This window comes from Perca fluviatilis, chromosome 18 (assembly GCF_010015445.1).
Source record: "Perca fluviatilis chromosome 18, GENO_Pfluv_1.0, whole genome shotgun sequence".
Classification (NCBI taxonomy): Eukaryota; Metazoa; Chordata; class Actinopteri; order Perciformes; family Percidae; genus Perca; species Perca fluviatilis.
In genome coordinates this window covers 6,480,158-6,504,785 of record NC_053129.1, presented here as the reverse complement: position 1 = coordinate 6,504,785, position 24,628 = coordinate 6,480,158, and the positions used below count along the sequence as shown (strand labels likewise).

At 42.1% G+C, this 24,628-nt stretch overlaps 1 protein-coding gene across 1 annotated transcript in view; it reads right to left on the bottom strand.

Moving 5' to 3' along the window:
* Nucleotides 1-6,145: 6,145 nt before the first annotated feature.
* stxbp6l (syntaxin binding protein 6 (amisyn), like) overlaps nt 6,146-24,628 on the bottom strand; it is a 103,627-nt gene continuing 85,144 nt past the window's right edge. Inside the window, exons 6-7 of the mRNA XM_039781994.1 lie at nt 7,628-7,785; nt 6,146-7,426 (exon numbers count right to left, since the gene is read on the bottom strand). Coding sequence (XP_039637928.1) covers nt 7,403-7,426; nt 7,628-7,785 — 182 coding nt within the window. The 3' untranslated portion in view covers nt 6,146-7,402. The remainder of the gene's footprint in view (nt 7,427-7,627; nt 7,786-24,628) is intronic.

Sequence of the window (24,628 nt, the reverse complement as noted above, 5' to 3'; positions counted from 1 at the left end):
AGTCTCTGCTGAGTTCAATGACACCACACACAAGGGTCTACATCAAACGGTTCATTAGTTATAAAAGTGGGCGTGGCTTAAATATAGGGAGCAGGCCAAACCATTACCAATGAATAAGGACGTCTCTGCTGAGTTCAATGATACCTCACACAAGACTCTACCTTAAACGGTTCAAATTTTATGAAAGGGGCGTGGCTTAAGCATAGGGGGGCGGCCAAACCATCACCAATGAAGAATGAAGTCTCTGCTGAGTTCAATGACACCACACACAAGGGTCTACCTTAAACGGTTCAAATTTTATGAAAGGGGCGTGGCTTAAGCATAGGGGGGCGGCCAAACCATCACCAATGAAGAAGGAAGTCTCTGCTGAGTTCAATGACACTACACACAAGGGTCTACATCAAACGGTTCATTAGTTATAAAAGTGGGCGTGGCTTAAATATAGGGAGCAGGCCAAACCATTACCAATGAATAAGGACGTCTCTGCTGAGTTCAATGACACCAAAAACAAGGGTCTACCTTAAACGGTTCAAATTTTATGAAAGGGGCGTGGCTTAAGCATAGGGGGGCGGCCAAACCATCACCAATGAAGAAGGAAGTCTCTGCTGAGTTCAATGACACCTCACACAAGACTCTACCTTAAACGGTTCAAATTGTATGAAAGGGGGCGTGGCTTAAGCATAGGGGGCAGGCCAAACCATCACCAATGAAGAAGGAAGTCTCTGCTGAGTTCAATGACACCTCACACAAGACTCTACCTTAAACGGTTCAAATTGTATGAAAGGGGCGTGGCTTAAGCATAGGGGGCAGGCCAAACCATCACCAATGAAGAAGGAAGCTTCTGCTGAGTTCAATGATTCATCACATAAGGGTATACCTTAAACGGTTCAAATGTTATGGAAGGGGGCGTGGGTTAAACATAACCATAATCAATGAAGAAGGAACTCTGTGCTGAGTTTAATGACACCACACACAAGGGTCTACATCAAACGGTTCATTCGTTATAAAAGTGGGCGTGGCTTAAATATAGGAGGCAGGCCAAACCATTACCAATGAATAAGGACGTCTCTGCTGAGTTCAATGATACCTCACACAAGACTCTACCTTAAACGGTTCAAATGTTATGGAAGGGGCGGGGCTTAAACATAACCATAATCAATGAAGAAGGAACTCTGTGCTGAGTTTAATGACACCACACACAAGGGTCTACATGCAAAAGTGTCATTAGTTATAAAAAGGGGGGCGTGGCTAAAGCTTAGGGAGCAGGTCAAACCATCACCAATTAAAAAGGAACTCTGTGCTGAGTTCAATGATACCCACACAAGGGTCTACCTTAAACGGTTCAAATGTTATGAAAGGGGGCGTGGCTTAAGAATTAGGGCGGGCCAAACCATCACCAATGAAGAAGGAACTCTGTGCTGAGTTTAATGACACCACACACAAGGGTCTACATCAAAAGTGTCATTAGTTATAAAAAGGGGCGTGGCTAAAGCTTAGGAGCCGGTCAAACCATCACCAATTAAAAAGGAACTCTGTGCTGAGTTCAATGATACCTCACACAAGACTCTACCTTAAATGGTTCAAATGTTATAAAAGGGGGCGTGGCTAAATCATAGGGGGCGGGCCAAACCATGACCAATGAAGAATGAAGTCCCTGCTGAGTTCAACGATACCTCACACAAGACTCTACCTTAAACGGTTCAAATTGTATGAAAGGGGGCGTGGCTTAAACATAGGGGCGGGCCAAACCATCACCAATGAAGAAGGAACTCTGTGCTGAGTTTAATGACACCACACACAAGGGTCTACATCAAAAGTGTCATTAGTTATAAAAAGGGGGCGTGGCTAAAGCTTAGGGAGCGGGTCAAACCATCACCAATTAAAAAGGAACTCTGTGCTGAGTTCAATGATACCTCACACAAGACTACCTTAAACGGTTCAAATGTTATGAAAGGGGGCGTGGCTTCGAAGGAGGGGCAGGCCAAACCATCATCAATGAAGAAGGAAGTCTCTGCTGAGTTCAATGACACCACACACAAGGGTCTACCTTAAACGTTTCAAATGGTAGAAAAGGGGCGTGGCTTAAGCATAGGGGCGGGCCAAACCATCACCAATGAAGAAGGAAGTCTCTGCTGAGTTCAATGACACCACACACAATGGTCCTACATCAAACGGTTCATTAGTTATAAAAGTGGGCGTGGCTTAATAAAGGAGGGGCGGCCAAACCATTACCAATGAAAAAGGAACTCTGGCTGAGTTCAATGATACCTCACACAAGGCTCTACCTTAAACGGTTCAAATTTTATGAAAGGGGCGTGGCTTAAGCATAGGGGCAGGCCAAACCATCACCAATGAAGAAGGAAGTCTCTGCTGAGTTCAATGACACCACACACAAGGGTCTATCTTAAACGGTTATAAATTTTATATAAAGGGCGTGGGCGTGGTTAAGTATAGGGGGCGGCCAAACCATCACCAATGAATAAGTAAGTCTCTGCTGAGTTCAATGACAACTCACACAAGGGTCTATACCGAAACGGTTCAAATTGTATAAAAGGGGCGTGGCTTAAAGCTTAGGGGCGGGCAAACCATCACCAATGAAAAAGGAATTCTCTGCTGAGTTCGATGATACCACACACAAGGGTCTACATCAAACGGTTCAAGTTATTAGTTATAAAAGGGGCGTGACTAAATCTTAAGGGGGCCACCCCAACACCAACGAAGAAGGAAGGGCCCGCTGAGTTCAATGACACCTCACACAAGACTCTACCTTTAACGGTTCAAATTGTATGAAAGGGGCGTGGCTGGCGACCATAGAGGGCAGGCCAAACCATCACCAATGAAGAAGGAAGTCTCTGCTGAGTTCAATGATACCTCACACAAAAGGGTATACCTTAAATGGGTCAGAATGTATGAAAAGGGGCGTGGCTGAACATAGGGGTAGGCCAAACCATCACCAATGAAGAATGAAGTCTCTGCTGAGTTCAATGACACCTCCACACAAGGGGATTACACTTTAAACGGTTCAAATGTTATAAAAGGGGGCGTGGCTAAAAGGGGGCAGGCCAAACAATCACCAATGAAGAAGGAACTCTCTGCTGAGTTCAATGATACCTCACACACAAGGGTCTACATCAAACGGTTCATTAGTTGTATGAAAGTGGGCGTGGCTTAAATGATAGGGGAGGCCAAACCATTACCAATGAATAAGGAAGTCTCTGCTGAGTTCAATGATACCTCACACAAGGGTATAACCTATAGATGGGTCAGCATGTATGAAAGGCGGGCATGGCTTGAACATAGGGTTGGGCCAAACCATCACCAATGAAGAAGGAAGTCTCTGCTGAGTTCAATGATAACTCACACAAGGGTATACATCAAAAGTGCCATTAGTTATAAAAAGGGGGCGTGGCTAAAGCTTAGGGGGCGGGCCAAACCATCACCAATGAAGAAGGAACTCTGTGCTGAGTTCAATGACACCACACACAATGGTATACCTTAAACAGTTCAAATGTTATGAAAGGGGCGCGAGCTTAAAAGAGGGGGCGGCAAACCATCACCAATGAAAAGGAAGTCTCTGCTGAGTTCAATGATACCTCACACAAGGTTATACCTGAAACGGTTGAAATGTTAGGAAAGGGGGCGTGGCTTAAACATAGGGGGCGGGCCAAACCATCATCAGGCAATCTCTGCTGAGTTCAATGTCACCTCACACAAGACTCTACCTTAAACAGTTAAATGTTATAAAAGGGGGCGTGGCCTGAGTAAGTGGGCGTGGTCATATTATAGGGGCCGGCTCAGTATCACATGTAGACCACACATTCTAAGTTTTATGTATATCGGCTGATGTTTGTCATTTAAGGCGCATTTCCTGTTGCCAGCGGGGGCGCGCTATCACCAAAAGTCAATTTTGGCCTGTAGGTGTCCTCAGGCCTGGACCATTGTGATTCTTGAGAAATTTCGGGCAGATACGACAACATACACTCAAGTTACAACAACATCTTTGTTCAACGCTAAACGCAAGACTCTACCTTAGATGGGTCAGCATTTATGAAAGGGGGCGTGGCTTAAACATAGGGGGCAGGCCAAACCATCACCAATGAAGAAGGAACTCTGTGCTGAGTTCAATGACACCACACACAAGGGTCTACATAAAAAGTGTCAATAGTCATAAAAAGGGGGCGTGGCTAAAGCTTAGGGAGCGTGTCAAACCATCACCAATTAAAACGGAACTCTGTGCTGAGTTCAATGTTACCTCACACAAGACTCTACCTTAAACGGTTCAAATGTTATGAAAGGGGGCGTGGCTTAAGCATAGGGGCGGGTCAAACCATCACAAATTAAAAAGGAACTCTGTGCTGAGTTCAATGATACCTCACACAAGGGCCTACATCAAACGGGTTATTAGTTATTAAAAGGGGGCGTGACTAAATCTTAGGGGGCTGAGTTCAATGATACCTCACACAAGACTCTACCTTAAACGGTTCAAATGTTATGAAAGGGGGCGTGGCTTAAGCATAGGGGCGGGTCAAACCATCACCAGGCAATCTCTGCTGAGTTCAATGTCACCTCACACAAGACTCTACCTTAAATGGTTCAAATGTTATGAAAGGGGACGGGGCTTAAGAATAGGGGGCGGGCCAAACCATCACCAATGAAGAAGGAAGTCTCTGCTGAGTTCAATGATAACTCACACAAGGGTCTACATCAAAAGTGCCATTAGTTATAAAAAGGGGGCGTTTAAAGGGGGCGGGGTCAAACCATCACGAATTAAAAAGGAACAACTGTGCTGAGTTCAATGATACCTCACACAAGGGCCTACATCAAACGGGTTATTAGTTATTAAAGGCGTGGACTAAATCTTAGGGGGCTGGGTTCAATGATACCTCACACAAGACTCTACCTTTAACGGTTCAAATGTTTTGAAAGGGGGCGTGGCTTGAACATAGGGGGTGGGCCAAACCATCACCAATGAAGAATGAAGTCTCTGCTGAGTTCAATGATACCTCACACAAGACTCTACCTTAAACGGTTCAAATGTTATGAAAGGGGGCGTGGCTTAAGCATAGGGTGCGGGCCAAACAATCACCAATGAAGAAGGAAGTCTCTGCAGAGTTCAATGATACCTCACACAACGGTCTACATCAAACGGTTCATTAGATATAAAAGTGGGCGTGGCTTAAATATAGGGAGCAGGCCAAACCATTACCAATGAATAAGGACGTCTCTGCAGAGTTCAATGACACCTCACACAAGGGTCTACATCAAAAGTGTCATTAGTTATAAAAAGGGGGCGTGGCTAAAGCTTAGGGAACGGTTCAAACCATCACCAATTAAAAAGGAACTCTGTGCTGAGTTGTCAGATTCATCTACATCCCTTATAAAGCTGGCTCAGATTTGCCTCGGACTAGCTCTTAGTTATGCTGTTATAGTTTTAGACTGCTGGGGGACTGGCTTTGACACACTTAACTCCTCTCTCGTCTCTCTTTCCACCTGTGTTCATTCACGTCCCAGAAATGCTTGTTACTAACTTAGCTCTGGGGAGCTTATTCCCCGGAGTTTTCTCGCCCCACAGTTTTCCTTGGTTTAGGGTGGCACCTAAATCATGGTTGCAGCTGTCGCCGTGGTCCTGCTCGGCACCCTGCTACGCCCTGCAGTGCCCTGCTACTGCTAATTAAATTAAATTAAATTTAATTAAATTTAATTAAATTGAACTGAAATTTAATAGAATCTGGTGGGACAGTGATTTTGGGGCTGTTTCATGGTAAACAATAAGTATCTTACTATTCAATAAAAACGGCGACCTCTGTAGGGTCCTTTCCATAATGTTTTCAGACACTTTTTTTTCAGTCAATCTAAACATGCCAGTTGCAAAACAAGAACTTTTAATGTGCGGAAATTAAAAGTGCGCATTTGACTATTAATGTTCAGCTTGTTTCGTCACTGCCAACTGCAGCAGTCTTGCTTAATAATGGACCAATTTAAAAAACGGTTGCTCTCATCAGTCACTTTGATACAAAAACATGGGAAATGCTATGGCGCTGAAGTGGGTCTTTGTTCGTCTGTCGTATAGGAGTGCCATCTGGTGATCAAAGCTAAACAGTCGATATTCTGGATGATTTTTCAAAACAAAGCACAGTGCTCAACATACAGGTCCAGGCTTATTTAATCGGTTCAAAGCATTGAGACTTAGTTAATACAGCAGAGACATTTACATCACACACACATTAGACTGTAGCCAAAATCAAAAAAACATAAAAGAAAAGCTTGCTTAGAATTAATTCCCTTGATTCACTTACGTAGTACGTAAAGTTACGTAACTGTAAAATGGATCAAGTGTGTTTTATTAATTTGCTTGCAGACATATTATGTCTGTGACTATGCAATCTAAACCAAATTGGATTATCCTTATAGGAATAAATCTCCACCCACATCAGTATTACACCAAATTACTGAAAGAAGTAACGTAAACGGTTTCAACTAAAGTCAAAATTTTAACCTTCTGTCACCCTGACTTTTACACAGACCAGCTTCATTCGCATTGTTCACTATGAAACTCCCTATAAGAAAAAATACTCCAACTTGCTCAAACCACCTGATCCACCTTCACTCACCTCTCTCAAGACAAGACCTCTAACAGACAAACATTAAGTTAAAAAACATGATGACATACACAGACCGGATGACACAGTAAGCAGTGCCAGGTGGTCAGGACACATTGATATGAACATAGATAACACAATTTTGAGAACATGACACTGCACTGTATTCTGCACGGACACAGACACACAGACACACAGAAACACAGAAACACACACACACACACATTAGCGACACACAGAATGATGGCAACAAGTGGTGCATAACGTCAAATTAAACATTAAGTGCAATGAAATCTAATTAAGTCCAAACCATGTACAAATACATTAGATTCATCTGAATCTTCATCTGACAACAGGAAAACATTTAAACTAAACACATTGCAGATGATCCTGAGACTGTGGGAAAGAGGTGTCTCCAACAGCAAAAGCAAAAAATACAAAGACAGAGTATTTATTTAGTTCTCTGTGTTGCACTCAGTAATTTTTTTTTAGATTATTTTTTGGGCATTTTTTAGGCCTTTATTGACAAGACAGCAGAAGAAATGAAAGGGGAGAGAGAGGGGGAATGACATGCAGGAAAGGGCTGCAGGTCAGAGTTGAACCTGGGCTTGCTGTTTCGAAGACTAAACCTCTATATATGGGTGCCCGCTCTACCAACTGAGCTATCCAGGTGCCTTTGCACTCAGTTATATACATTCATGAGGAGTTAGCTGTATCTGCTGTGCGCATACTGCGTGTTAGTGTCCATGTTACAGGATTTATGTTTGACATCCTGAAGAATTCCATTCATCCTCCAACAGACTCTACTTTGAAAATTTCAGGGCCAGCTGCAGGGAAATAAAACATTGAATGTACGTTGAAAAAACATATTCAAATCTGAACTTCATAATTTTTATCACGTGTATATATATATATATATATATATATATATATATATATATATATATATATATATATATATACGTATATAGTTATTTATCTTGTTAAAAAGGGGTTATGTTGTAAAAACAGCTGTATGTTTATGTCACCTTGTGAGCGGTGTCTGCAAATTGCTGGGTTTTGTGCATCAGCTCCACAGTCTTGTCCTCAGCACGAGTCAGTCTGTCTCCACGCTCCCTAAGAACCACATTCACCCTTTGGACTACATTACCCATAGTGCTCCATGTGGCACGCTGCCCTGGCAGACCTGTTCATATACACAAAAGAAGAGAAAGAGAAATGTATTCAAGTGAGCAGTCAGAGTATTGAAAATAGGAAATATATGAAATACTCTATTGAAAAAAAGCCCTCTCCTTTATAAATTGTCCTCATTTGCCCAAAGAAAACTTTGTTCTGAAACTAGTGCCAGAGAAAACACAATGTGTTTGAAAACACATTAGTAGTCATCCTCTGGAGACCATGAATATCCACAGTGCATTCTAATCTGACAATGATGCCAGCATTACTGAAATCATGTGGGGACCATGACTATGCATAATGATAAATCTTGTGACAATCTATTCAAAAGAAAAATAGCCCAACAACTAGTGACCAAAGTGTTTACAGACAGACAGAGAGACTAAAGAGCTCTACGTGTGAACCATCACAGACCAACCATGTTGGTTTGTATACATACTGTCTGACATACAGTCTGACAGTTACTGCATAATCTTAAGGCATCACAGCTTGTAATTATCAATAAACTTCCGGAGTGTCTATTTGCACCCCCGGTACGAATAGCCTCGGCCACACAGCTGAGCATAACAACAAAAACACGTTGCTCGCGTGCACCGAAATCATGGTGGACGTTCGTCTTCCATGACAGCAGAAACTGGCGTATTAGGAGAGTTTTGTCTCTAAAGTTTATAACAATTGAATTTCTAGCGGAAAATGGATACTACAGTTGCACTGTCTTCAGTGAAAGCATACAACCGTTGTTAGTTAGTACCTATTTTTTGTATACAGTATGGTTACCTAGCAACCGAGTCTTGAAGACACCAAGTCGTAAACAGTTGTACAACATTCTGTATGAACTGCTAGGTCAGTGGTTATTACACCGAGCTTTGGTCTGGGAGTCTGGAGTTTGATTTCCCAGTGAGGTGATCTTGTTTTTTTCATTTTCATTTTGGATTGGATAATTTGCATGCACTTGCGCAAGTCAGGGCCCGCGAACGCAAAATCATTTTGGAGAGTGGTAGGGGAAGACTCATGAATATGCCTGCTACGGTTGGGCTGGTTAGGTTTAGGCTCCGATGCCATTCGCCTCCGATGCCATTCGCCTTCGATGCCAGTCGTCCGCGACGCCCCGGGGAGCCGCGCCAGTCGCCCCCGATGACCCGCGAAGGTGCGCCAATGCGGGACCCGATGCATTGCGTAGGGGGGAGAAACGTTGGTGAATATCGAGAGGTTTGATGCACGAGGTCTGGGGTACTCTGCCGTTGCAAATGTAGTGGTTAACAGTGCCTCTCCATGCATGTACAGAGTAGCTTTAACAATTCTCTACTATAAACAAACTTCTTAACCCCCCGGACCACAGGGGACAGCAGAGAGAAATGAGAGAGTGACTTCGAGGTTGGAGGTACCGGCAGGTGTGGTGGTTGAAAGAGCAGGGGAGGTGGTCAGGTTGTTGTAAATGGTGTCATAGGCGCCGACTGATGTTTTCCTCCGTGGGTGCTCACAGCGACCGTCGGTTCAAAAAATAAAAAGTAGTCAAAAGTTGTTTGCATTTCAAAACCTTAGGAAATGGACAGCGGCCGACACCGAACACAGCGCCTATTAACTCGATAATAAAGCGCGTAAGTAGGCTTTCAACTCAGGACAGCGCCACTTCTCACAAATACAGATAGGATTGGAGATGAGAAGTTTAACTGACACGTAACCGCGATCACCTTCATGGGAAATTAAGAATCAATGCCACCAACATACCCAATCACACTATGACAGACTCTCCACTTAGCACCAACTGCAATGTTTATTTCCACAGTATCAGCGCATATGAATGGTGTTGATTTTGGATTGAAAAAGTGGGAGAAAAGAGTTACATTTTGTCCACTGAGAAGGTTGTAGAAACTTTGTCAGGTGGGTTAAGAAGTTTGTTTATTGTATATAACACCAGAGGCCTGTACTACGAAGCAAGATCAACTTGTCCTGGATCTCTTTCTGTAATCCGGCTTCACCTAACCTAACAACCGCGGTCCATCATAACCTGTACTACGATGCTGGTTATCAACTAGTTCAGTCAACTCAGGGTTTCCCAATCCGTGTCGCTGGATTCTCTCCATAAATGTGAAGAACACAGACACGGTTTTACAGAGAAAACGCAATACAGTCGCTGCTTCCTAAAACAGGAAGGAAAGCTGGAAAAAAAAAAAATGAATAGCCGACGCTGTAGATGTGTAAATCACAACGCTTATTAATATCACTTCCCCATCAGTCAGGACCAAGATCTGACCATAATTACACTTGTGCTTTCCATAAACTGTCGTTGCTTTAGCCTATTATTTCAGTTGCAACCCTGGCAGTGGGAAGCGATCGTGAGAGCAAATAAAAATATATAAAAAACATAATTCAAACCGATGCGCGACTGGCGACACATGGCTCAAGAAGGCGATATGTAATTCCCTCCCATTAAAATATATAGGCTATATTTCATAAAACACCCATGTTAGCGGGGTTGTTGGTCTCTCAATGTTTAACTTTTATGAGCCCGCACTCTCTCTCTCTCTCTCTGTACCGAGCTCCACCTGATCTTCTTTAAGAACAGGGACGCTGTTATCAATCGAACTTATTGATTGGTCGTAGGCGGTGCTTTAACACCGGTTGATCTCTGATCTCCAACTTAACCTACTCCCGACCAGGTTAGGTGTTCAGCATGAGTTACCACAGTGATTGAACCCGATAACAACTGATCCACCTCTCGTAGTACAGACAATTCTGGGTTGAGCCTTAAGTTAGCTCGTTAACGCCAAAACCTGCTTCGTAGTACAGGCCTCAGGGGCACGCGAAAGCGAAAACCAAAACGTAACGGTAGGAGGTAAACATCAGTAAATATTGAGAAGTGTGAGCTGCAAGGTCCTTGATACATTCCCATTGCAAATATTCCATTAACACTGATTGACAGGGCAAAACACTTTTATGTTGATTATAGCGCCCACTAATGGCCAATCTTTGCCAAATTTGTTAGAGCGCCTCAGAACGCCATGCTGAACGAGCACCACAAATTTTGTGTTGATTGCTTTTACTGTGGCAGAGATATTGCAATTGCAAATTTCCCATTGAAATGCATTGGCGGGCAACAAATACACTGCTTATAGCGCACCCTAAAGGCCGATCTTCGCCAAATTTGGTACAGAGTATCGACGTCAGATGTTGAACAAGGAACCCAAGTTATTTGCATTTAATTTGGCCGAGATATGATATGATATGTGTGTGGTAGCTAGCTAGGACAATTTGTTTTGTCGTCAAATGCGCAGACTTTAACGTAGCAAAATTCCTTCAATAACTTTTTGTCAGGTCCATCTGGAGATGCTACCTACCAGGTTTCCTGCAGATCGTGCGCACGGCCGCAGTTCGAAAAGTTGGTTTTGCGCATTATTGCGTGCGTGAGCATTGCAGCACGCTGTTGAAATGGGCGTAAGTCGCTATATCAGGTAATTCAGCTTGATTCACGGAACAAGTTTTCTAAAGATTTCTAATGTGCGATGTGTAATGTGGGAGTTAAAGCCAAAAAACCATTACAGCGCCACCTAGTGGTCCACATGTGTAATTTTTGGTAGGTGTGGTCCATGGCCCATTGTCCATCTACCCTGTAAATTTAAAGTTGTTCACATTAGTGTAAGTGGTGAATCTAGAGTTGGGTCACATTGGGTCCCATAGGCCACGCCAACTTTGACCCCTCAGTACCCCACTCTAGGGTTCGCCTCAGGATTGGCCCTAGATGGTACCCATCAAATTTCGTATAAATCGGATGAGCCATTCATGAGATATTAACTTTTTGTACTTGTAGCGCCCCCTAGTGACCAATTTTTGTAAAACGCATGGGGTACCTCCAGAGGGGCATGGCAAAGAATAATCTAAAGTTTGGGGTTGATAGCATTTATTTTGGCTGAGATATGGCAAAGTTGGTGTTTTCATAGTTAGCTACACAAATTAGTTTGTGCGTTATATGCACAATTTTTATCGTATAAAAATTCCTTTTATAACTTTTAGTCAAGTCAGTCTGGGGATGCTAGGTTCCAAGTTTCGTGCAGATCGGTCGCACGGTCTAGGAGGAGTTCGTAAAAGTAGGTTTTTGATAAATCGAGATTTTTCACGCATAAAAGTCTAGGCGGAAATGGGCGTGGCCTATGTCACGTGATTCACTTGGATCCAGGGAACACGTAGATGTATTGATTTTGACTGTCGGGTGTACGGTGTGGGAGTTATAGGGCCAAAAGCGTTTTTTCTGCTATAGCGCCACCTAGTGGTGGAAATGGGTCAATTTTTGCGCCTGAGGTCCTTGCGGGGTTTTGGACCAGTCCGGAAAATGGCAACCCCCCAACATGTACGGTTTAGGCTGCAGTCGGAGTTTTAGGCGGAGAAGAAGAAGAAGCGGAATAATAACAATCCTTAGAAAAACAATAGGGTTCCACGCTCCGCTGGAGTGTGAACCGCGTTGCCTTGCAACACGCGGTTCCCTTGCCCCCTCGGGCTTGGACCCCTAATTAAAGCTGCAAGCAGCGATGACGGGCCCTCGCTTCTTTCCCCGGGGGGTACTGGCAAATGCAACATCACATGTAGACCACACATTCTAAGTTTCATGTAAATCGAAATAACTTTTGCCAAGATAGAACCGTTCCTGTTTCGACACCCACCTACAGGAAGATGTTCCTCCTTAACTTGCGCATTGTGTTAGCATTCTGTTGTGTTGCCGTGTGCGTTATTGAAAATGTAAGTGCACAATTTTATGTTGCATGTATCTTTGTTTGTGTAATTAACATGAAAGTATTTTTCTTTATTATAGTTCAGGATTGCATGCTTATGTCTACTGTAATGCTAGGAACTTACTGCAAATATATCATTCAGAAACAATAGTTAATACTTTGATTCATGGATGTATGTTAGTACAGTGTTGTACATTAGTTAATTACAATCCTGCTGAGGATTAGTTCAGCTGCAGCACTCGCAATGTTGTTGCTGGTTTAATTGTTGATTTGACTCACGGCCCAGAAGGAGTTAGACAAAGTAGGTTTCCTATATATCGCAATGTGAATAATTAATAATCATAATTCTAACAGCGTCACCTAATGGACGATTAAATTTGGCACGGATGCTCAAGCCCCTATGCTGAACAACTGTGTCATGCTTGATGTCAATCGGACTAAAACTTGGTATGATACGCAACTTCCTGTTTCGACAGCCCCCTACAGGGAGTTGGTCCTCTGTACCTTGCGCATTGTTAGCTATCAAAATACTTTTGATAACTTTTTGTCATGAGGATCCACCGAGTCTACCTTGTGCAGACGGGACTCCCGCTCTACCAGGAGTTGAATAAAGTGGGTTTCGCATAAAGAGAATTTGCTAATTATTTAAAAAAAATGAAAACGGCGCCATTTAAAGGCCGATTGACGCCATATTTGGCACACAGCCTCATTGGCACATGAGGAACAACTTTCTTAAATGTTGTGTCCATCGGAATAACTGTATGCAAGATACAACCGTTCCTGTTTCCACACCAACCTACAGGAAGATGGTCCTCCGTAACTTGTGCATTGTGTTAGCTATCAAGATTATTTTGATAATTTTTAGTCATGAGAGTCCACCGAGTTTATATCCAAGATTTTGTGCAGATTGGACTCAGGGCCCAGGAGGAGTTAGACAAAGTAGGATTCCCATATATCTTGATGTGGCTAATTACTAAAAAAATGTCTACCAGCGCCATCTAATGGCAGATTGTCACCATATTTGGCACACAGCCTCATTAGCACATGAGGAACAACTGCTCTAAGTTTTGTTTCCATTGGAATAGCCGCTGGCAAGATACAACCGTTCCTGTTTCCACACCCACCTACAGGAAATTGGTCCTCCGTAACTTGTGCATTGTGTTTGCTATCAATATTCTTTTGATACATTTTTTTCACGAGGGTCCTCCGTGTCTATGTGCAAGTTTTCGTGCCGATTGGACTCACGTCCCAGGAGTAGTTAGACAAAGTATGCTTCCCATATATCAATATTTTGCTGATTAATAAAAAATAAATAAAACAGCGCCATCTAATGGCCGATTGCCGCCAACTTTGGCACAGATGCTAAACCGGACATGAGGAATAACCTTGTCAAGTTTCGGGGCAATCCGAATAATTGTTGCCACGATAAAGCCACTTCCTGTTTAGACAGGAAGTTCCTATAACTTGCGCATTTTTTCAACTATCAAAATTCTCTGGATAACTTTTCGTCATGAGGGTCAACAGATACTACCTGCAAAGATTCAAGAAGATTGATATCACGGCCTAGGACGAGTTCGAAAGAATGTAAAACACCTGAAAAATTAAAAATGTACTGAAAATGGCAACTCCCCACGATGTACGGTTTAGGCTGCAGTTGGAGTTTTAGGTGGAGAAGAATAATAAGTAAGAAGAAGAATAATCCTTAGAAAAACAATAGGGTTCCACGCTCCGTTGGAGACGTGAACCGCGTTGCCTTGCAACACGCGGTTCCCATGCCCCCTCGGGCTTGGACCCCTAAAAATCCTTGGAAAAACAATAGGGTTCCACAGCCCTGCTGTGCGAACGGCGTAGCTATTGCTACCGCCTGTTCTTGCAGACTCGGGCTTGGACCCCTAAAAATAATAAAAATCTTTAGAAAAACAATAGGGTTCCACGCTCCATTGGAGCTGTGAACCGCGATGCCTTGCATTACGCGGTTCCCATGCCCCCTCGGGCTTGGACCCCTAAAAATAATAAAAATCCTTAGAAAAACAATAGGGTTCCACAGCCCTGCTGTGCGAACGGCATAGCTATTGCTACCGCCTGTTCTTGCAGACTCGGGCTTGGACCCCTAACTAGCAAGAGACATTGAGACAAGCGTGGGAGTAACTCACTTTTCCTTGGGCTGTTTATGATGTGTATTCAGTCCCTCCAGAAAAACGCAGAGTTTTTTTGTGATTGTTGCGGTCAAAAATCCTTGATTATGCGGCACGTTTTCTTAAAAAATGCGGTGAAATATGCAGGATATTTATGCAACTTCATGCGATGAAATTGCGGGAACTTGCAAAAATTGCGGGAACTTGCAAAAATTGCGGGAACTTGCAAAAACTGCGGTTTGATGAAAAAAAGAAAAAAAAGTGATTCCCCCCCACCACACTGTTCTCACTAGGCTACTACCTTAATGTAAAGAGTCATTTCTTATTACTTCCTATGATACGCAAGCATACAACATCACAGAAAATGCTGGGAATATTTAAGTTAAGTTTTACTTCAGACCTTAACACATGGCTCAAACTTACAAAACATTGATGACAACAAACAAGTTAGCTTTACAAAAGGAATATGCTACAACTTCTGTAAAAATGAATAAATAAAATATAAAAAAAATAAAATGTGTGCTTCCTGTTTTACAGAGGTAGATAATACAAAACAGACATCTTCTGTTAAAATAAGTGCTTCCAATGCACAAAGTGCAATTTCTTACTGTAACGTTAATGTACATACAACTAATATAACATAACTAATAACTATAAGGTTTTTGAAACTAGTATGATTTAACCCACTGGTAACAAAAAAAGTGTACAAAATCGTACAACTGTAAAGTTGCATCAACTCCTGAATGAAACTACAACAGTCCACTGTGAAAATGAAGACTGTAACTGCAGGAGATCTAACACTGGCCAATCAATCGCCATCCTCCTCCTCCATCCCCTCTCCCTCAACGTCCATCTCCTCCTCCTCCTCCTCCTCCCCCCCCTCCTCCATCTCCTCCCCTTCCACCATCTCCTCCCTCTCAAATGCTCCACTGCGGACTCTTTGGTTGTGGTAAAGGAAGACCAAAGCCTTAAGGTTTTGGTTGGTAGTTGATCTTCTTCGGTTAGACAACACCAGTTTGTAAATGCTGTTGCTGCGTTCAGCATCAGCTGAGTTTGAGACAGCATCTTTGTACCGTTTGGCCAAGGAACTCAGCACAGGAAGTCTCTCCTGTAGGCCATCCCAAAACACATCCAAATCCACCACGCCGGATGGTGCAGCTCTGAGTGCTGCTGGACCAAGAGTCTTGAAGTAAGAATCAAATTCATCACCCTGCACTTCAGTGAAACCTGGAATGGCCTTGTAGCTTGCTACGGAGTCATCTAGGAATGCGATGTGGCGAGGGTCAAACACTCTGACCTCCTGGAGGAACTCAATGGCCGGTTGCCCATGTGACATGTACTTGGTGAGCTTTTCTTCAACGTTTTCATATGCCTGACCAACTGTGCAGAGGATCTGTGTCTTCGTGGTGTGTGGTAAGTCAAACCCTTCAAAGTATTCGGCACACGTCTCATACTTCAGCTCTTTGTTGGCAGCAAAGACCACCTGCAGATCCTCCAGATAAGTGAAGATCTTTGTGGTCACAGGACGTCTGCTCTGGAAGATATCGAGAAGACTTAGGAAGCTTTTGCACTTGTCAGTCATGATGTTGATCTGGACATTCAGGGACTGAGCTAGGTATGGGTCTTGAAGCATCTCGTGGAGTCTCTCCACAAACTGTGGAACACTTCTGCTACACACCTGCAAAAAACATAAATAGAAAGAAAGGAATTAGGTCAAACATCCAATATTTATGTTTGATCTTACTAAACTATTCATGTTTGTATGTGCAAAGGGGGTTAACTGATGAAGAAACGGAAGTGTTAATTGTATTGAGGAATTATGTGAAGGAAGGTTTTACATTGATTTCCATCTCTATGAACTCCTTGTACAGTCCAAAGTGCTGTGTTTGGTACTGCACTGCAGAGAACCAGGAGTTCCAGCGTGTTGCACAGGGGTTTGGAGGCATTACCGCCTTTTTTCTTGGCAGCTTGTTTGTCATGAAGCAGAGGTATCTTCTCTTGCCTGATCCAGCATTGAAGAACATCTGGGAGAAACTCAGCATGAAGCTGTTCAACTGAACAAAAGGTTTGCGGAAGGCATTGCCAATGAGATTCATTATGTGTGCCATGCATGTGATGTGTAGTGAGTTGGGGAACAACGACTGCAGAGCTGCTGTGAATGCCTTCTTCATGTAGGCTGCATTATCAGTGTCGAACACAATCACATCCTCGTTGTTAATGCTGTATTCTTGTAGGCACCTTACAACAGCCACGGATACAGTGGAATTATTGCACTGCTCAAGGAAAACAGTATCTGCGAGGTAGGCCAAAATCCTCCCAGAATTATCCTTCTCAAGTGGTGGAAGGAGGATATTCAGGACACATCTCCCCTCGACATCTGGAGTCTCATCGAATATCACAGCAAGAGGTTTTCCTGCAAGAAGTGTCTTCAGCTCCTCTTTTTCCCTCTCATATACTGCTTCCAAGTACATCTCTTGAAGCTGGTGAAACCCTGGAATGGCACCGCCATTAATGACTTTCTCATTCAGAAATTTCCTCAGTGCAGGGTGGTCACTCTTAGACAGTGGGATGTTGATGGCAGTGCAGGTGGCAACCCAGGTTTCAAAAATGTCCAGTGTAACCTACAGAAAACTGTAGTATAAAATTGAATCATTTACAGTACGCCTTTCACAGAACAGTATTTTCTGCAAATAAAACATAGGCTAATTCTTTCATGGCAAAATCAATCATCTTGCATGGGAAATTACACTACTGTTAGGCTATCTAACCCTAACGTTAACTTACATCCACACACAACATAATTGGAAATCTCATTCACACTCACACGCACCTCTCTCTGTTTCATTCTGTTTTCAATTTAACTATCGACCTTTTCATAATTTTACAAGCTAATCTTGTAGGCTACTGACCTTGATTCTTTCAGCCCTAGCAACTGTTTTGGAAAGTGACGCCTCGGTGTAGGTGAGCTGCTTCTTGGCTGCTTCTGCTGCTTTAACCATCCTCGAATGTTTGGCGGTGGCAAAGTGGTTGTCCAGCGTCGACTTCCGCCTGTGGTCCAACACGCAGTTGCACGGAGTGCAAAATAATTTGCCCCCGCTGTCATGTAACACACCGGGAAACTGCTTTGCACGGTCTTTTGCACTTATTTTTGTTGGCAAATGAGACTTTGGGGGCTTCATCATGGCTTCTTCGCGGGGTTTGAGGCTTTTTGATGATGTTCACGTCGCGTAATTACGTCACTTCATTACGTCACTTCATTACGTTCCCATGGCAACAGTGGCTGCTCTTGTGTGAAGTAAATGCAATATTTTTTCAACTTTCTGCTAAAATATATGTGACTTTTATGCTACGAAAATGTGGGGATTATGAAACCATGCAAGCCTCGCATATTTTGCGCGGAAAACTGCAATTTATGCGGCGAAAGTGCGGAAATCGGCAATTTATGCGGCGAAAGTGCGGCGTATTTGAAAAAATGCGGCCCCCGCATGAATATGCGGACTTTGACTGATTATGCGTTGAATTACGCGACGCATAATCGCGTTTTTCTGGAGGGACTGTGTATTGCTTGCTCTGACCTGGGGCCTGTTGCACAAAACCAGGATAAGGGATTCAGCTGGGATATTCAGGTTATCCTGGATGAATTTAGCTTTGACTTGGTTGCACAAAAGCAGGTTGAGTAACCCAGCCAAGTAACCATGGAGATTTATTCGTTGCAGCTAGCCTGCTCCAGAGCAAGGTAACAGCCAGGCAAAGATTAATTCTGGAGTCTTATGTGTTAAATCAGCTGCTGCTCTTATCCGAAATAAACATGTTTAACCCTTGTGTTGTCCTTCGGGTCCCAGTGACCCGAAGGACAACACAAGGATTATGTACTTCCGTTTACTTTGTTGAGAATTGCTCTCTAAAACCGGTTTCTTTTAAAGTAAGTAAGTAAAGTTTATTTCTAGAACACATTTAAACACAGTTTAAGCTGACCAAAATGCTGTACAAACAAGAACTAAGGTGCTGTATTAACCCTTGTTTAGAGAGCAATTCTCAACAAAGTAAATGGAAGTACATAATCCTTGTGTTGTCCTTCGGGTCACTGGGACCCGAAGGACAACACAAGGGTTAACAGTTATTCTGTTGTCTTCTGAATGTGTTCCGCTTTATTTTTATTAACATGCATTACTTGTCACTATTACTGTCACGAGTTTGATTTAAATCCTACTATTGCAGTTGTTTAGATGGTAACAAAAGGTTGCACTGGCACCCGGAGATAAAGTGGGACGATACGGAGGAAATGGGTTTTTCCTCCGCCGCTCTCCTCGTGAAATGTGCCCCATGCAACGCGGCAAGGCGGGGGGGAAGGCAGGGGGATCCTCCCACACCGTGCAGCGGACTCTAAAAGGGGACTTTTAGCGTCAATAACGACGACAATGGCACCTGACCAAACATCCGTATTTTACCAGATGGGAGTGAGTGTTGGAACTCCACAAAGCTTAATAATTTTATTTTGGTGCTGTCACTTGTCATCTTCGAGCTTGGGAGTGAGAAAAAAAATATGAATAATAGGCTATATTGTTTTACAGATATGCTTATAGTGTGTATTGAAGTCACTTACTTCTTTTTCTAGTTTTTGTCCAGTCATGTTTGTTCTGTATAAACATTAATTGTAGAAAGATATTTAGAATTAGTCATAGCTTATAGAGATTTGTGCATATGGTTGTAAAACATATTCTCGCATTATGAATAAGGGTTTGAAATTAAGCCTAGTCCTTAGGGTAAATTGCCCGAGGAACATTAATTCACTCTGCTTACTTTTAAGGCAAAGTAGGCTAAATAATAAAACATTTTATAGAGTGCTTTACAGGCTACTCAAAGACACTTTAGTGTAAAACCAGCACATTTACAACATAAAAACAGATACAGCAATAAAACCAACACATAAAACAAGCATATTTAAGCAATTAAAACAGAATGTACAATTTTGTAAAAACGTGGAGTGACTATAGATTTTTTTTAAATCCATAGGTATTCAGTCGGTCTGCTATTGTCTGTCGGGCTTTTTCTCTCCGTTTGATAACAACAGCCGTATTTCCCTTTTTGCATATTATCTTTCACCTGCTCGTAATTTTCCATTAAAAGCTGCTGCTCAGCGGGTGAAACATATGCTGCACACGCCTTTTCCATTTCTGCATCAGTAAATCTGTGATCGATACCGTGGTCTATTTAAGAAAGCCGTGGAAGTGCACATATCCCAGCTATATACACCTGGCTTGACATAGCTTCAACTTCTCATCCTGGCTCAGCAAACATGCAACTGATTAAGCCGCGATGAGTGGATCACACTAAGTCAAGCTGCACTTTTTCAGTTATCCTGGATTTCTTTATTCTACTTTTGTGCAACAGGCCCCTGATGGTTGATATGAAGGACGCTGGGATGGTATTGGCTGCACACATTGCAAGTTAAGCGCTTATCACAATCCTTGCTTTTTCTTTTAAAAAGTTTATCTTGTCCCTATGTGTTTTCTCCTCCAATCGTGGACACTGCTCCAGTAAGTGACCTTAAGTGCAACACTCACAAATGTTGGTGTTCTTTGCAGGTGAACTACTTTGCTATTGAACCTGATTGGACTTTGTTCAGATGGAAGTAGTTAAATAGTAGCAACAGTGGTTGCAAAACTGTCCCCTTTAAATCGTGGCTTTGACTGTGATGTCATCCTGTTCACGTTTTAGTTTACTGTAATGAGCTGTGTATTCTAAATTTTCCCAAAGATTGGGGCAGACACTATTTTAATTTGATGCTCAAATGAGACAATATCCATTAACACTGCCCTGCATTAGAATGTATCCAGTATCTCACAGGCAGAAACTTAAAATTTTTCCTATAGCTTGTATGGAAGCTTTAGAATCATATTCAGGGGCAATTACATGCAGCAAAGGGCCGCATGTTGGAGTCAAACCCGCGGCCGCTGTATTGAGGAGTAAACCTCTATATATGGGCGCGTGCTCTGTGAGCTACCTAGGTGCCTGAAAAGAGGTTTGCTTAACGATTTTCATGTTTTGCTGTTTCAAGATGAGTATCCTGACTGCTGTTCTGTGTTGCATTCCAATATGCATGTTGTTGCATTAATGGCTGTTGTTGCATGTCCACAAGGGTAGGTTGATATTAGTCCAATTGTGGGTTTAGTCAGGGCTCCAGACTAACTTTTTTCACTAGGAGCACAGTGGCCCCCTACTGAAAATTTTAGGGGCGCAACCAGAAAATTTAGGGGCACACACCGTAAATCAACATGCTAACCAAATATTCACATTTCTACTAATTTTCACTGTGTTACTAATAAATACTTTGATAATAGATGCAGAAATTACAATGTGCTGTTTCAAATTCAGTGTCACGTTTGAAGATGCAACATAGAAGGCACCATTGCTGTCATGACAGTAAACAAAATATTAAAAAAATATACCAACTCTAGTCTACAATTACAATGAATTCACCTTAAAATTAAACATGCATTGTTTAGGGTTGGGTACCTTTCGCATCTGAACCAATATTGGTACAGATACCTGAAATTATGTTCTAGTACCCAACGGCACATTTTTTCGGTACTTTCCCTCTGTAATTACAAAACAATTATTTCAGTTGTAAAAATAATTCCAAACATATTTATCCTATGTACTTAGAACATTATGTTATTTTATTAGAATATGTTACACTCTAAAGAAATTAAACAAAAATAAAAATAAAACCCCTCCCTCTCTCCTCCCAAACCCGTCCCTACAACCTATTAAATTGAATAATTATTAATTTCTTACTCACTGTAACTTTTTTAGCCTGCTGTATTTTCATCATGACCATTTTTAATTGCGCTTTAATGTTTAATGTTAAGCACTTTGAATTGCCTTGTTGCTGAAAGGAGCTGTAGAAATAAAGTTGCCTTGCCTTACAACCTCAGCCTGTCAGTCAGTCACCAGGGCACAGTTGCACACTGTTGTGCCTGCTGCTTGTCTCAGAGGAAGTGTAACGTCAACAGCACCGTGACTGTTTTTAATATCATATAGCAGCAAACTGTCTGCGTGAAGTTTTTAAAAACTGTAACCATACTTGAAACCACTTTATCGGCATCACTCACTGTGACTTCAACAAAACAGCCAAATATCCGCAGGGCTTCTTTTTGCCGCCGGCCCTATCGGCTATAGGTGCGTCCCTCTGGCGGGGATGAAACGTTTGCCGTCGAATACGTCACTCCCATTTCTTGCGAGATGCCGCCGGCGAACAGCTGGCGGGCCGACTGCTTCACTTTCTCTGGCGGTTGCTTCTGTCTAATGGACCGCGGCCAGCTGGCGGCAAGTCGCTTTGAAATACAAGGCTATGTCACTACCCAAAATGAGTAGAGTGCAGCTTTGAGTTGCGCATGCGTCACTTTGCGACGAGTGCAGATGTGAGTTGCGCATGCGTCACTTTGCGACAAGTAGCCTACAAGATGCTAACGGCGGTTTGAGCTAACGTTAGCAATCAAGTAGCCTACTAGATGCCAATGGCGTTTTTAGCTAACGTTAGCAGTCAAACAGTCATAAATAGCTAAAACATTTTTGAAATGACTGCTAGCTACAAGTTTGCAATCAAACACAACATCGGCTGTCACTTGAATAGCGTTTTGAGCTAACGTTAGCAATCTAACAATCACAGAGAGCTAAAACGTTTTTGAAATGACTGCTAGCTACAAGTTAGCAATCAGACACAAAGACTGTCACTTTAATGGCGTATTGAGCTAACGTTAGCAACCAAACAATCATAGATAGCTAAAACGTTTTAGAAATGATTTCCATCTGCTGTTATTGTATGTAAAGAGAAAAGTTTATTATTTTACAGATTTCACAAATTTCAGTAAGACACGTTATGCCGTAAACAGTTTAAATCTGACCATGCGCAACTCACATTTGCACTCGACCAAAGCCGGTCTGACTCGGCTAACATCGGGTATGACACGTTATGCCGTAAACCGTTTAAATCTGAGCATGCGCAACTCAAAGCTGCACTCTACTCATTTTGGGTAGTGACAGGCTACTCTCAAAATCGACCAGCCATGTTGGTTTGGCATGTTGGGAGTTAGAGTGGAACTGACAGCATTTTAACTACTTTTCACATTTGAAGTGATTATAAAATCATAATAGCCTATATGTGAATTATATCAAATAGTTTTTTTGCTCCAAAGCCATTAGGGTTTATAACAGATTCTTGACTCTTGATTTCATGATAAGGTAAGGTTTAGGAAATGACATTTAAATTACTTTGAAACTCTGAAGCGATTATACAGTAATATATGTAAAATATATCGAATTATTTTATACACTTAGGTGAAAATTTGTTTACATTTCTTTGATTTATGCACAACTGAGACACACACTAAAAACTCTTGGTTTATTTCTTCAACCCAGTTTCTGGGTTATAGGGTTGGCTTTCTCTCTCTCTCTCTCTCTCTCTCTCTCTCTCAATGTATTTTTTATTATTATATTGTCATGTCAACATAGTTTATAATATGAACAATCACACTTGTGTGTTGTGTGTACATTATGATAAAACAGTATCACCATTTGTAGGACAAATCAAGTGACACACCCGCTAAACATGGATATTAACTAAGAAATAGAAGAAATAAGTTCATATATTAAACCCTTGCCCCTATAACATACACATCAGTCTGCCAGAAATTCAGAAGAAGAGGAAGAAGAAACACCTCCTTCCCTCTCTACCCCCGTAGAAGAAGAACGCCCCCCTCCCCCGCAGTTGTTGGAATTTAGAATTTTCTCACAACAGTCGTTGGAAATAACCGTCGCTTCGCGCTCGATCCGTTTTGGCCTGTGCTTCTTCGGTGCAACTTCGTCGTGTATTCAAGGTAAGCGAGTATTTTCACTGTTGATGTAACGTAAAGTTTTCTGTGTCCATGTCCCCGTTGCTAGTTTAGCACCATTTGCTGAAATAAATGACCATGGCTTAGCTAGTTGCTACGTTGAGACTAGCGTTAGCCGTGGTAGCTAATTCTGTGGTTGGCATGTAGCCGCGGCTTTCGCAACGCAACACAATAATTGACTAATGTTTACCAACTGTGCCGTGCTTATCATATTATACAGTGCTCTACTGGTTGAAGTAGTGAGAGTTAGCTAAAGAAGCGGGTCAAGTCTTCGAATTGTTGCTAACCTCTAGCTATATTGCTATGTTTTCTCCAGGTTATTTTGAATGGACAGCTTTGTCGCTGATAAGCTAACTGAGTGGCGGCTGTCTGAGCTGATAGAGAATTTTAGAGGTGAGCATTTTACTCTTACTGCCCTGACAATCTCTCTATACCTAAACATTTTTCTTTAATGGGGCTTGAATTTGTTGGTGGAAGATTTTGTGAAAGTCACAACTTCTTCGACAGTGGGGTATGCATATCCATATAACCCTTATAGTTAAAGATACTTGTGCCTTGAAATTCAATGTCTCTGATATTTTCAGATTATCTTACTTCTGGAAATATTTAAATATCTGGAAATTTAAATCTGTAATGTCACTTGTTTATTTACTGAAAGTGTTTTTTTACATTTACAAGCCATCCACAAACATAAAAGAGGCCCTTTATTTTTACACAAAGATGTGAATGCACTTAATAAGCAATGGTGTCTAATGAGATGAAGCGGTCATACGAGACATAATATAGTGTATGTGTACGTGTATCATTTTCTTTAATTTTGCTTTTAACCCTTATTTCTCTTATCAGTACCTGATGTGTGTTATCTCTGCTGCTAAACTTTGTAAAAGATTAAAAATGTCCCTCTTAGATATGGAAAGTTCTGTCTTTTTTTCTTCCAGGAAATATGGTATTTATTTATTTATTTTATGTAGATTTCCAGAGACTCCAGAATGAAAACCAAGCTCTGAGGGAGGAGAACCACGCCCTGAGGGAAAGCAATGCACGAGCGGGTGAAAACGCACTCTTAATTTTTTTTGTGTGTAATGTAGGTTCAAAATTAC